The 14237-nt window shown below is 49.4% G+C and overlaps 1 protein-coding gene across 2 annotated transcripts in view; it reads left to right on the top strand.

Annotated features, from left to right (window-relative positions):
* Nucleotides 1-1899: 1899 nt before the first annotated feature.
* Nucleotides 1900-14237, top strand: part of RFX4 (regulatory factor X4) — an 88021-nt gene continuing 75683 nt past the window's right edge. The window contains exon 1 of one of the 2 annotated variants that reach the window (XM_066550372.1): nucleotides 1900-2534. In XM_066550372.1, coding sequence (XP_066406469.1) covers nucleotides 2492-2534 — 43 coding nt within the window. In that variant the 5' untranslated portion in view covers nucleotides 1900-2491. The remainder of the gene's footprint in view (nucleotides 2535-14237) is intronic. The other variant, XM_066550371.1, reaches the window with a different exon arrangement.

Here is a 14237-nt window from a genome sequence, read left to right on the forward strand (position 1 = left end):
GATAACGAGGGTTTCAAAACCCCTTGAAGAACGGGCCCTGCTCTGAGACAAAAATGTCCCTGAGGTTTTTGGGGGTCTTCTGCCCCCGCACGGAGCCCGGGGCTCTCCTGAAAAGAGCAGGCTGGTACCGAGGGGCCCTCACCCACGGCCTTCCCTCGGGCCTCCCTTAGGGCTTGCATCATTCACGATAAAGACCTGGGAGAAAAGAAAGTGGGGGAAATCCATAAAAAGGTGGAGAAATGTCACCGTTTTGGCGGTGACAATCAAAATCCACCCGCACAGTCCGCAGGGGCGTTTAGCGGCGGGGCTAAGCGTGTCCAGTCGCTGTGGGAGCGGGAGGCTCCCCGATAGGGGTGGTGTGGGCGAGGCGGCCAGGCCAGAGCCCCACGGGGGCGGCAGCCGATGCCGGGCAGCCCCGAGGAGGGCGGGCCGGGGCCGATGGGTCCTTCTGGGTAAGGCCGGGGCGGCAGCAGGAGCCGCAGGCCGCGCCGTCGTGGGGAGGCAGCGTCGCAGAGCCGGCCATGCCCGCCCCGTCGGGGCCCCGGTGCGGTGCCGCTTGGAGCAGAGCCAGCCCGGCGGCACCGGGTGCTGCGGGGAACGGAGAGATGGAAGTTTCCCGTCGGGATTGCTATGGCCGTCGGGAAGGAGCAGAGCCCCTGCGTTGGGTTGGAGTTATTTTTTGGTGGTGTAGAGGGCAGAGGGAGGAGAAGCATCAGCCACGAAGACCTTGCTCTCGCCTCGCAGGACACATCCCCGCGGCGGGCAGAGCCTGTCGGCGTCCCTGCCGCCACTGCGAGGGCTTCTCCGCCGGCTGCGTACTCTATTTTGCACCGTCTCTCTCCGATATTATTTTTACTTAGTGCAGACTGGGGGCGTCCCCACGCCAAAACTCGGCCTGTGGGGGTGCGCAGCGGCCGCCCCGGTGCCCGCCCGGCCCGGCCCGCAGGGGCCGAGGTGCTCCGCCGGCTTCCCCGCCGCTGGCCTGCCTGGGGATGCGAAGGCACCGCGGAGCTTCCTCTTTAGCAACCTCGCCGCTTGTTTTGCTGTGTGGAGTTGGTGGTTTTGTTGTTTTCTTTTTTTTCCCGACGGGGAGAGGGAAGGGGGTAGTCTGGGTGTAGGGAGGGGAGAGGGGGAGAAGAGTGGAAAACGTTGGCTCTGTCCATGGTCAAAGTAATTCAGCTATAATCCCCCTTTCTCTTCCTCTCCTGGAGCTCTATTCATATTCTAATCACAGCTTTTCCTTCCCTAAACCAGCCACTTTTATCAGAGCCTTAGCTTTGCACTTTTACTTCCACTTCCAGCACATACAACCGCACGCAGAATAAGCAACTTTTTCCAGCCTCTGAACTGCCCCACTCTCCCCCCGCAGTCCACTAACCCGAAAAGGGAGACTCGCATCCTCGGACTAAAGCTGGGAGGCAACATCAGTTCGAAAATGCACCCGTTTAGTTCTTCAATTCTCTTGGCAATCGGGATCTCCCAGCCCCCTGCTTTCCGCCCAGTCCCATGGAAAGCTCTCCGGGTCAGCCGCTCTCCGCTGCCAGACAAGCCGGTGGCGAGCGGCCCCCACCCCGCCTTGCTCTCTCTCCCTGAGGCCCGGGGAAACGCACGAGAGTCCCTGCTGCAGGTCTGCAGTGCCAGCATCGCTTGCAGAGATACTGGCAACTTCTCTCTATCCTCACACCCCCTCTTTTCCACATACATAGCCTTTTTTTTTTTCTTCTTTTCTTTTTTTTTTTTTTTCTCTCCAGTAAACTAAGCTTACAAGATATTTAGGAAGCTGTGCAGCTTCCAATGCCATGTGCCCGCGAAGGATCCTAACCTAGCGCCCACCGGGAGGAGGAGAAAGAGGAGGAGGAGGAGGGGAGCTCGGCCGCGCTGCACGCACACCCGGCAGCCCCAAAGAGCACAACCCCAAATCTACTGCCCGTTTGAAGATCTAAGCCAATTTTGATCTCGGTCTGTAATGAGCCAAGGACCTTGGGTGGGGGTTGGGGGAAGGAAAAGAGGAGTGGAAAGACGGCTGGAACTTTAAATAAGAAAAACGTTTCTAATGCTCTAATAGAAGAGGGAAGTCGAAGTGTTGGGATTGCGTAGATCTAAGGCCCCCCCTTTTTGGAGGAAAGCTTTTCTTATTCAAAACAGCATCACAATGGGCTTCACATTGAGCCTTGCCACATCCCCATCTGAGTAGCAGCCATTCATCAGGCTGGCTGGCCTATCAATGACATTTCTCCCATCAGGGCTTCTATAAAATGATGCTTTTTCCCATGAAACATCCGCAAACATTTTGACGGGTCTGGCTTTGCCCCGCTGGATTACGGAGTGTCCCTCTCTCCCGCTCTACACCCCCCCCCTCCCCAACTATCTGCCTCTGCCCTCTCTCCCCACCCCCTCGCCGCCACCCTGCTCCCTCTCCCCTGCATATCTCTGAGATAGGGGCTCTGCACACCCCGGGACCTTGGGGCTCCCGTCCGTCCATGGGAAGAGCATGCATTGCGGGTTGCTGGAGGAACCCGATATGGACTCCACAGGTAAGTCCCCCCCGCAGGCAGCGGGCTCCTTTCGCCCGTTAGGGAGGACTTTTCAACTTGACCGTGGCGACGGGGGCGGCAGCGGGGGGAGCCGCCCGCCGCACCGGCCTCCCAGGCAAATGAGCCCGGGCGTGTGCGGGGCAGCGGGGGATGCGGAGGGGGAGCTCTCGCTCCCGGGCTGGAGGAGCCTTATGGTTCCACTTGCAGATACGATGGAGCAGAGGGTGTTTTTTGGTTTGGTTTTTTAAATTTTTCTTTTTTCGCCCTTCATCATAGGCTGTCGGCCAGCAAACTAATTGCCTCTCCGCTTCTAGTTTTAGGCGCTCACTTAGGTTAGTGCAGCAACGAGGCGGGAAAACAGTTTGGGCGAGAAAACTGGGTTTGCTAGGAAAGATGGTTGGTGGGTTAGGGCAAGCCCAGCACCGAGGTCATCCTGTCCCGCGGGCAAAGTCGGGGCTGGGCCGATTCGGAGGGAAGGAAGTTTGGGGAAGTGCAGGGCTGGGTCTCTCTCCCCGCACGTCCAAAAGATGCTCTGGCCGGTCCTGTAACCGGGCGGGAGAACCGTGGCCGAAGTACCACCAGCGGGCGCCGCCAGCGGGGAGAAGCCCCGGCGGGAGGGGGCCGGGACGGCCGCAGAGGCGAGGCAGGAGCCGCCGCGGCCCGCGCTCCGCCACCCGACGGCCGCCTCTGCCGCCCGGCCCGGCCCGGGGGCGGCGGCGGGGGACGTGAGCCAGGCCCCAGGCCTAGGTCTTCCCGCTGTCAGCCGGCAGCCTCCCGAAACGACGGCCCCTGCTCTCCCGCTCCCTCCCGCCTCCCTGCCCGCGCTCCCGCGGTTTCCACCGCAGCCCCTGCGCTCTGAGCAGAGGGCAGCCCCCGGGCTTCCGCCTGCCGAGGAGGGCGGGCGGCCGCCACAGTTACCTCTGAAAATTTCATTTATTTTATTAGCACAAGAGAACACCCCCTCCCTCTCCCCTCCCTCCCTGCCTGCCCGCCCAGGCATTCCCCAGGCGGACAGCCTGCAGCTTAGTAGGGCTCAGCCCGGGAATGACCCTCCCGCCGCCCGCTCCTGATCTATCCCGTCCCCTCCGGCAGCCGCTGCGCCGGCTGTGACCGCCGTGCTCGGCGGCGAGGTGGCCGCGGAGCTGAGCTGCCCCAACCCCGCAGAGGGATTCGGTCCCCTCCGCGCCTCCCCGACGGCCTCGGCAGGCCGCGTTCCCCCGCCCTTTCGGGGCCTCGCCGCTCCTTCCCGGCTTCTCCGGTGTTGCCGGCACTGTGCCGGTCAATCTGGTGCAGGTGGAGACGGGGCAAGGGGCGACAGAGAGAGGCAGTCCCGCTTCGGAACCGCTTCGCTCCGTGCCGCCACAAACCTGCGAAGGTCTTTCTCATCCCTAGTTCCCAAGGCGGCCGATGGGCTCTTTGTAAAATTTAAATATTGATTAAAAACAAGGAGGAAAAGAGAGAAGGGAGGGGTGTTGCCCGACCCGGCTCGGCTGTTCCTGCCGCGGTCCGAGCGTGGAGCGCTCGATGCACCGGGTAGGCTTGGCCCCTCACCGGCCACCGGCGACACCAGCCGGGTTTGGGCCACATTTGCTGCAGAGTCCCCGGGACAAAACCCAGACGAGCTGTTCTGGGGAGAAAGTGTTCGGCGGGGAAGGAATCGTTGAGTTCGGGTCAGAGCATGTGCAGGAGCTAAGAGGATGTTAGATAAAGTTCTCTTGCCGTCCGGCGGCACTGCTAGGCGGGATTAAGGGGACTGCCGGCAACATCTCGTTGTCGAGAGGAACGGGCCTTTAGGGAAAGAAAAAAACCAAACCTAACAAAAAAAGCCTCGCATTTTCAGTCCCTCCTTTAAGAATTATCCGTTCTCGGGTCTAGCCGAGAGAAGGAAGTTCGTTTCCTAATTTCAGTAATGTTGTAATAAGAGGAAGCATGATTGATTAAGATAATATTAATCAGAAAACACTTTAGTCTTGCTAAGCAGATGGCAAGAAAAGTGGAGCTTTGCAGTTGTCTCATTCAGACACCTTAACCTCCCTTTCACAGGACTTAATCCAATTAGCTTTTCTCCTGAGTTTCAGTTGTTATGTAAAGATCCTTTTGCATTGTGGAGAAATATGGCTTCATTGAAAAAAATCAGTCATGTTTTAATTCATCTTCAACAGATTTTCCCTAAACCACCGGGATTAAAAAAACCAAAACACCCGCAATTCTAATTTTAAGGCAGGGGAACGGTTTGGTTCCTTCACCTATCCCAACAGTGCCGTGTGTTTCCAAAGAGTTTAGTTCCCGTTCCTCTAACCTGTAGAGTGACCCGTGGAGGCTGTCACCAAGGCCAAAGGGCTTTCTGGCCGCCTGGGCTCCCGGAGAGCCCCCAACCCCAGGTGTCGGGCGGGACAGCGGCAGCGCACCCGCAGCAGCGCCCGGTCCCGACGGCCCAGCCCAGGCGCGGCGGGGCATGGCGAGGAGCTGCCCTCGGGGCTCTCCCGCGGCCCACACAGTAGGGCCACACGCCCTTGTCGACGGGTCTGTTATATGTTTCATCGCATGGTTTTTCCGCCGCCTTTAACCCCGTCAGTCGGCCGCCCGTCCCCGGGTGTAATTTCTCAAGCTCGTAACTCCCCCGAGCCGGGCCAGGAGCCGTCGAGCCGCCGTCGGACTCCCCTTCGCTGTGGGGCACTAAGGGGTCATTCCGTGGGGATGTACCCGGCTTTTGAGGCTTGCCCTGCGCTCGGCCCTGCCCTCACCTCGCTGCCCCGCCGGCACCCGACAGCTCCGTGCCCGCAAGCTGCCTTGGGACAGTGGCACCGCGCCCCGTCTCACCCCGGAGAAGTCGGGGCTGGCAAGAGGGCGGTGGCGGGCTGGGTGCTCCGGCCAGCGCCCGGGGCTCCTCGAGGGGCGGCTGTAGCGGATGAGAGAAGCTTTGCGGGCGATCCCGAGCGCTCATAGCGGCTTTCCTCCGCCGCAGCCCCCCCTAGTGACATCGACAAGGTGAGTGCGGGGCGCTGCCGGCGGGGCACAGCCCTCGCCCCGCTGCCCGGCCCCGCGCCGTCCCGCAGGAGCCGTCCTGCGCAGGGGGATGCCGCCCACTCGGGAGCGGCGTGCGGGTACGCGGGGCGCCGTGGATTTCCGGGGGGGCTGCCAAACTCCCTGCCCGGCGGCACCCCCGGGGAAGTTCCCGCCGCGCCGCTCAGGGAGCAGGAGCCCAAGGAAACAGAGGCGCGTTCTTGAAGCGTAACTTTCCTGCACAGCTCAGTAAATAGCCCTACTTATTTCTGTGTTGGAGCCAGGCAAAATCTCCGCTGGTTTTCAGGCTCTAGATGGATGAGATCCTTGGGACTTGAAGCTGGGCCTTAGGAGCTGATCCAAAGCCCATTAAAAAGAGCAGAAAGCCTTTCAGTGCTGTCAAGGACGTCGGGATTAGGCTCTTAAAGCAGTTTGTTTGAACCGCGAAAGGCTGCTTCCACTGCCTGCGTTGAAAACTTTGTGGCAGTGGCCAGATTTCAGTCTATCTTCTTATCAACATAGACAGGTGTTGCAGCAGTGGTGGGTGACCTTTGCTACGACCCGGCATATTAAGCATTGATTGAAGAGAATTAATGGCTTTCATATCCTGGTTCAATTAATGAAATCACCAGTATTGATACTAAATACTTGAATGCTAGTTGGGAATGGAGCTGTGACGTTTCAGAATGCATGTATGATGCTAAAGTGTGTGATCCTAGGTCCTGATTTGTTTAATCCAAGCAAATGGTTGATTTTGCTTCTGAAAACTGTTTGCTTTGCTTATTGCAACACAGTAAAGAGGAAGCTTGCTATTGGCTTTTTTCCTTTACTTTCCTTTTTTTCATGCTTTTTTCATACTTTTTTATTCCAATAAGGAAAAAATCCGTTCTTTATGGTTTAGATTTTGTGTTTATAAAGGTTCTAACCTGCTGAGCAGTTAGGATGATCCAATGATTCTTTTGAATCCTAAATTTGATACCATATGGAGATGCAGAAGAAATACCACTGGTCTGTTATATAGTTGAACCTGAGTATTTGTCGTATGTAATTTTGTATCTTACAAGATTTTGCAAACTAAAGAAATGGAGCAGGGAAACAAAAAACAATAAAAAGTGTTTTCTGTGAGCTGCGTAGTTTGTGTGGGCAATGTTTGCACAGCAGGGCCCAATTCCTGTCATCTCCCTCTGCCTTCAGCAGCGGCAGCAGAACAAGGATCTAAACCCAGGTCCTGTCACTGGATCAGGTCTTCATTTCTGAGGGGGTTTTAATAACTTTGTAAAATCTGTTGGGATTTTTTAGAGGTTTTGAAATGTGATGAAAATTACCTTGACCTAAGAACTTCATCTTTTAAATCTGACTCAGAGAAAAGAATGATTTTATTATTTACTTGTCTGCTAATTAATTAATTCTAAAATTCTTAGGGAGAGGCAATTGTGATATTTTTCACTGGTCTGTAATATTTACCTGCAGTAAAGATCTTTGAAAGGATGGAAAGAAAAAAGAACTAAAACAAGGTTTTGCATAAGAATAGCTATAGAACTATAGGAAACTTTCATTTATTTAAGTTGCAGTTTATGGTTTACAGTCCTCAAGATTTTGAGTGTAATACTCATTACAAAAGAGACTCTGGATTCTGACAATGGACTGTAAAGAAAGCTGTAGCCTCAACTGGTCTATTTCAGGTGCACCTTTACTATAGTGAACATATATTGAGCAAAGACCTTCTCAAATGTAGAAGGGACCATTTTGTGCTAAGATACTTGTGATGCTGCTACAGCTGTGCCACAGAAAGTCATCAGAAGAGTATCCTGCTTCCATCAGGGTTGTTGGCTTGCTTGCCTTTAGAAAAGAAGGCTGATTTTCAGCTGGCAATGCACTGAGTGTGCAGGCAAGGAAGAAGGTTAGCGTAGCTGTAAAATCTGCAGTGTCTCTGAATGTAAACATCTTTGCATTTTGCTAGCTTAATTTTCAGCTGGTTTGCAAGTTAGGACGGTCATAAAGAGGTGCATCTTCTGGAATACTATTTCCAAACATAGGATTTTGGTATAGCAAACTAAAGATCAAACCGTGGGATCACTGAAATCTACTTGGTGATGAAATTTTAGTACCTCTTCCCGCTCAAGACTTTTGAAGAGGTGGCCTATATACAGCTGGGGCTTGATTGATCATAACAATGCCTTGAGAGCAGTGGTGGGCTGTCATGTAACTAATACAAATATAAGGTCAGTCCTTTGGGGATAATTGATGACATTGGAGTACAAATAATTAGCTCAAAATTCTGAGAGTGCTGAGGTTTGTGAATTTCCTGAGTTCACACTCTTGTCTGTTTCCCTGCATCTGTGCTGGATTTTCTATTTGTTTCATTGTGTGTGAAAATGAGTACCCGGTATGATCCCACCCTGCTGGAGCCCAGCATCCTGGCAGCTGAGGGGATTTGGTTGCTGACATACTGGTGAGGAAGATGGATAGTGTAAAGGCTATTCCATGGCTGAGCGATCCTATAGATAACAAGTGTAGGAAGGAAGAGTATGTGGCAATGATTAAGCCAGTGGAGGCCTATGCAGATTTTTTAGGATATCTGGACCGCTGGCATGTTTACTCACCTCTTTAGGATCCTGTAGAATTGTATATATGTGCCAGGGATTTTCTGGGAACTTTTAAAGTTAATACAATTTGCTGTTAGAGATGGGTCCTGATGCTGCAGTGGCTCTACAAGGGAAACACCTGTTGAAGTCCATGCGTGTGCCTGAGAGAGGGCAGATGCCCAGGGTTAGCATGTAATGATCCCTCCCCACAGCTGGAAATGTGTAATAACTTAATTGTAGCTATTTTACATACATAACTAGTGGTACTGGCCCGTCTTAATTTACATTTATTTTTCTCTCAGGAGATTTGCAGCAAGAGTAGTTTAGTAGCTATGAAATACTACCCAGTGTAAGAGATGGTGCGTAAAGTCAGCATCAGTCTTTCTTGCTTGCTGCAAGAGCTGTCTGCATATAAACACATGTTGAATTAAATGCTTTTGACCATTCTTCCCTTTATGATAAACTTAAAATCAGGAAAAAGTGGAGAGGGTTAAACAGAGCCTTGGTTCTCACTGCACTCAGTAAGAGAAAGCTCATTTGCAGCTTAATTTGCCTCAAGTCTGAAATGTGAAATGTGGGGCTCAGTGCTGTCTTGTTTCCTTCACTTCAGCTACAGTTAAGCACTTTGTTTTCTTTTATTGGTAAATGAACTTAATTTCTCTGAGATGGAAATTCTTACAGGAACCAAGGAGCTGATTCAAAGCTGTGAATGATATGTTCACAATTAATTAGCAGCTTATGCGGAGCATTTTTGAACAGGATACCAAATATTATCGTAAGAGCAAACAATATATTTCAGATAGCCAGAATATTCTCTGAATGACCGATTCCCTGAAACTTACAGCCCTGGGAATTAGAGGCATTCATTTCAGAGTAGTAGGCTGGGGACAAATGCTGGGATTTCATCTGTTCTCTAGACTGGCTGTAGTCACAGTCTGATGCTGCGATCATCACTCTGACAGACTTTATGCTGGAGCTTTGGGCACTCATGAACCCCATGGCAGAGACTGAAACAATTAAAACCACAAAATCCTCTTCTCTAGGGGCTTTCATTTCCTTGCTGAGAATGTATCTAGAAAAAAACTGATATTTGCCTGGAAGAAAGGACTCCAAGTTTCAAGTGTTAGAAATTACTGCCTTTTTTTTTTTTAAATTAAAGAATACTGTAAGTAGAAATACTTGTTGTCATTCACCTTCTCTTTCCTCTCTTTTTAAACTTCCATTCCTTAGAATTATACTATCAGAGTCCTGTTTCTTCAGCTGGTTTGGCTACTTGGGGCAGGAATTAGAGATGTTCCTATTAAGGCAAGTAAAATTCATTAAATGAAAAATGTCTTACAAACAAATATAAGTTTGCAAATGAGATCTACAGGTCAACAAAGAAAAAAAAAAAGGAGCTTTCTATGCTTGTAGAGGTCTGTATGTTGAGATCTAGCTTGTGCTATACTTGTAAAGCAATAAATCCCAGAAATGCAGTGACAAAGGAAATTTAAAAATAGTGAAAAAAGCAAAAAGTAGAAGTACCACTAAATACAATGTTAGAACCATTAATACACTCTTTTTTTTTTTTCCCTCCCTTCTAGAACCCTTTTAACTGCTAAACTATTTCAGGAGTGTTTGAACTACCTCAGCTACAGCTGAGGAAGGGAAATATGGAGGAAGAGCCCAGTTCGTTACTGGGGTCTCATGACTGGTCATCTGGTTCTGGGTGGAATCACCTGTGTTTCAGAGCCAGCTCCCCCATGGTGACAGCAATGCACACCTGCTTCAAAAGACCTCACAAAACATCCTTTTTACTACTAAGGACACTTCAGCACCATATGACAAAGGTGCAATCTGCTGCAAAAAAACCAGGAGCTGTTTTAGACACCAAGCAGGAAAGGCTGTATGTTTTCCTAATACTTTAGGATCTTGCTGAAACAGACCATTTGTTGAATAAAATTCATGGTTGGTTGTAGAAAGGAGACAAAACCTTACCCTTCAAAAGGGAAAAAATCCTCAACAACCTGACTTGTGTGGTTCCCACCCTCATCTGGCATTCAGTTTAAACACAAGCCTATGGCAGAATGTCCTAATTAAGCAAATGAGTGCTTAATGCTTCTAGGTACCCTACTCCTGGCTGTTGCTATCTCTGATGCTCAGAGGAAGGTAAAATCCTTCCTGTTCCTTTACTCCTTAAAAAGCTTAAGCAAAAGGGAAAACAGAAATTCTTGGCTGGTCCTTAAGGTGACAGTGGCCTGATAGACACCATAAAAAAAATACGGAGCAGAGCAATAAAAAAGTGGAGTCCTGGTCCCCAGGTGCTGTGTGTCAGGGCATGGCAGACCTGTGCTGCTCTGTGATGAAGGACACCTGCTCCTGCAGTGGGTGTTCCTGCGTCTGCAGGCTCATGTGGTGGTGGAGGGACTCACCTATCCCTCACCACAGCCCTTCAGCTCCAGCTCTCTGTCTGCCAGACCAGGTTAAGCAGCAGGATAGAGATTTGCTGGCTAACAAGCTTGGCACCCCAGGGCCACCAGGAAAGGGAGCTGTGCCTAGTGCTGCACGTGAGACAGAGGTCCCACTGGGGACAATGTGATGAAAGAGCTGGAGCAGGAGCTCTTGGCAGTACAGGTCTGAAATGTGCACTTTGTGTAAGTAAAAGGCTGCTTCTTTTGGACCTCTTGGGGTTAAGGGTACAATCAATAATGTTTTTGTTTTCAAGGGAAATTTGGCCCTATGAGAGGCATAGTGCAAATGACCCATTTGCTAAACGATGTGTTGTGTTTGCACACCAGCCTCTGTCACAGCTTGGCCTCCTGGGTGCAAAATGTCTTAACTCAGAGGAGGAGAACTGAAGAGACTTCCAAGGTCCATGGCAGAACAAGGCAGCTGCCCGGTGGTGTTCACCCCATGCTCTGTGCAGGCTGAAAGCAGGGACTGTTCCCTGCTCTGCTCCTCTGTGAACTATGCCAGTGCTTTCTTTTTCCCAAGCAGTGGCAGTAGCACATCCTGCTGGTTGGACTGCCTGGCTAGCGCAGGTTTTCCCGAGCTGGGACTCACATTCCTATCCTAAATGTAGAGTCATGGGGACAATACTGGTTCAGGGGCCCCTCTAATGCAAACATTTTTTTAAAAATGAGTTGTGGTAGGGGCAGCAAATGGCCTCCATTGTAATGAGGTGGGTAGAAGTGGGGAGGACTGCGTTTACAGAGCAGTTTAATCACATGGATGGAGCAGTGTGTTCACCTCTCCTCCTTGCTGGGTCATTTCCACTTTGAGCTCTGCAAACAGACCATCTATTGAGCAGTTAGTATTCAGTGCTGAATATTCAATACTAGACTCTTGTTTTGGTGAGTCTTGGGCAAAAAAAGAAGGAGGAAAGAAGACTTCTCTTTTTTCTCATGTTCCCTCCCTGAGTTTGCTTTGCATATTGTTCAGGGGAGACTAGAGTCTTCTCAGAAGAGCCAGGGTCCTAGTTTTAAAAGCTCTGGTCTACTTTCATAGTACTTTGTAAAGGAAGGGAAGATAGTTTGGAAGGGATTAAATTCATACAAGGTTTACAAATCTGTAAGTCTAGGCACATCGGGACTTAGCAAAGACTTTTTGTCAACTGTATTTAGACTGTAAAGCTAACAGCATGAAATTAGTTCTGAAGGGTACCAATCTTTGTGGGGGGATGTTATGATGATTTATTAATGTTGTCTCTGCTAGTTTTGGTAGGCAGATACTCTCTGTGTTCATTCTGACAGCAACAGCATTCATTTGTTTCTGTCTGGTGTGTCATATTTACCCACCAAATGGTTGTGAATGATGTCATGGCAGCATCCTTTGACAATAATAAGCTACAGATAGATATGGAGTAGATATTCCCTTTATATAGATATAAAGGGAGGAAAAGGGGTCACCATTTGAGTCAATGTAGCCTCTCTATATTTTAGTTCACACTCTTTTTCAGTCAAAGGATTGTCTCTTTCCTACTGCTGTGATTATGTCCTAACACCTGAGTCATGTATTCTGTGCACACTTGGGTCTGTCTTCTTATGTTCTTTCATGCTCGACTGGATGCTGTTTCTAATGAGAAATATTTACTGTAGCCTCATTCCTTTAGGAGCTGACCTCTTTTCTCCTGATTAAAAAAAGAAAAAAATTGAAAGTCTCTATAGTTACTTTCTTTTCTCCAATCCTTTATTTCTGACCATGCCTTTTTCTTTCTCATTCATTCTTTTGTTTCCTTTCTGTTTTCTTCTCACCTCCTTTCCAACAACCAGCCTTGCCACTCCTCTCTCTCTCCCCTGAGCCCCACAGCTAGTGTTTTGTGTATCCCTCACCCATATCTCACATATTTTCATTTTGTTACCTTTGTGGGGCTGTCTTACTGATGTACTACTATCTCTGTGCCAAATTGGCCTGCCTGCTGGATTCATCAGCTCCTGAGGCAGAGAGAAGCATTTCATGGGTACTTGATGCAAATTCTGTTTCTTGAGCCATAGCTCTCCTGCTCAGCCAAATGATTCCAGCCCTGTGTAATAATGAAGCTGAGCTAAATTAAGGATTTGAGAACTTCATGTCTTCTCATGCACACTAGTAAGCTGAGAGACCATGGCAGCAGCTGGGAATGTCTAACCTAGAAGCTTGGGAGAAGAGACTGCTGCAGGGTGGAAGAGATGGGAGAGGTACCTAGAATTTAAGGCCCTATGAGCTCACTTGTGTGTCTCATGTTAATAGCATAAGGAGTTAATGGAATCTGGGGCAAAAAGGGGCATCAATTGACCCTGAGCTTTTTTTCTGGAGAAGCATAGGTCTGGCAATGATCAAGAGACATGTAGGCATTTCCTTGAAAGGACGCATTGTAGTTAAATTGGAGACACTGATAGCCTTTCCACTGAGTTATGCAGCAGATCCTGATGGACCAAGGAGTCATAACACATCCTGCTGGGGAAGCATGAGGGCACATTTTGCTGTCTGCAGGGTTGGTGCTTGGAAGGCACATGATGTGTGTGATGATCTTACTGATGAAAAGATTGGCAGCATGTTGCACAACCATGTAAGTTAAAGTTCAGCACTGGGAGAGCTGAATTGGTCAGTTACTGGTGTCACTAAGGGAATGTGAGGAAATATCACCGCACTGAAATCGGACCAAGTGAGGTTTGCTTTTCTGCTAAATGAGGAATGGCTTTGATGAAGCAAGAACCAAGCAGCCATTACTGATCTGGTGAAACTTACTCTTCAAAATGAAACAGTAGATAGCATCTGTGTGTGACTGGGAGAGGGAAAGGGCTACTTCTAATTAACATGCATATTGAGTTGGAAATGCAATAGCAATGTGCTGTGTGATTCCAGAGAAGGGGGCAGATAGGAGTTCCTTATTTGATCCAGGGTATAGGCTGCCCTAAACACCAGAATCATTATTCAGAAACATCTTGTATTATAGGGCTTCTGGGGGTGTTTTATCTGCATTTAGGGTGCGCCTTCATAACAAGGAATATTGTTGCCAGAATACTTAAATGAAAGAAACATTCAGATGAACTTCTGCACAGTGCACAGCATAAGAATAGCACATCTCATAAATTCCAGCTTTTCTGCCCAAGTATTCTGGAGGAGTTAAAAATTATTAACTGTGGTGCTTTTTGTTATTAGTTTAAGTAGGTCAATTTTTAATATATTTTATCAAATAGTTTAGCAGAAAATCAATACTGGGAGTGAAGATCTGGCTAAACAAAACAAAAGAGGTCTCTCACATGCAAGAGAGTTATTCTTTGCATTCTTATGATATCATGGAGAATCTTCACAATGCTTTTTCAGAATCATAAGACAAAAAAAGAGAACAAAAACATTCCTGCCAACATCTACAATGTGCCCTGGACCAATGTCCATTAACCCTGAAATAGATCCAATAGAATTGTATGCCAAGAAATAAGAACAAAAGGACTGCAACAAGAGTGCCTGACATTTTCCCCTGTTGGAAATGAAGTAAAAAGTTAGCAAACAAAACACTGAAGTATCTGGCAGCTTGTAAGGGTAGCAGCTTTGCCATCTGCACCAAGGCCATGTGTCACTGTCATCGCTGAGGAGCAGGTCTCTTGGAAGAACAGAAGATGGCTGTGCAGGACCAAGAAGGACACTGGCATGATTT

The sequence above is a fragment of the Molothrus aeneus genome, chromosome 5 (assembly GCF_037042795.1).
Source record: "Molothrus aeneus isolate 106 chromosome 5, BPBGC_Maene_1.0, whole genome shotgun sequence".
NCBI classification, from domain to species: domain Eukaryota; kingdom Metazoa; phylum Chordata; class Aves; order Passeriformes; family Icteridae; genus Molothrus; species Molothrus aeneus.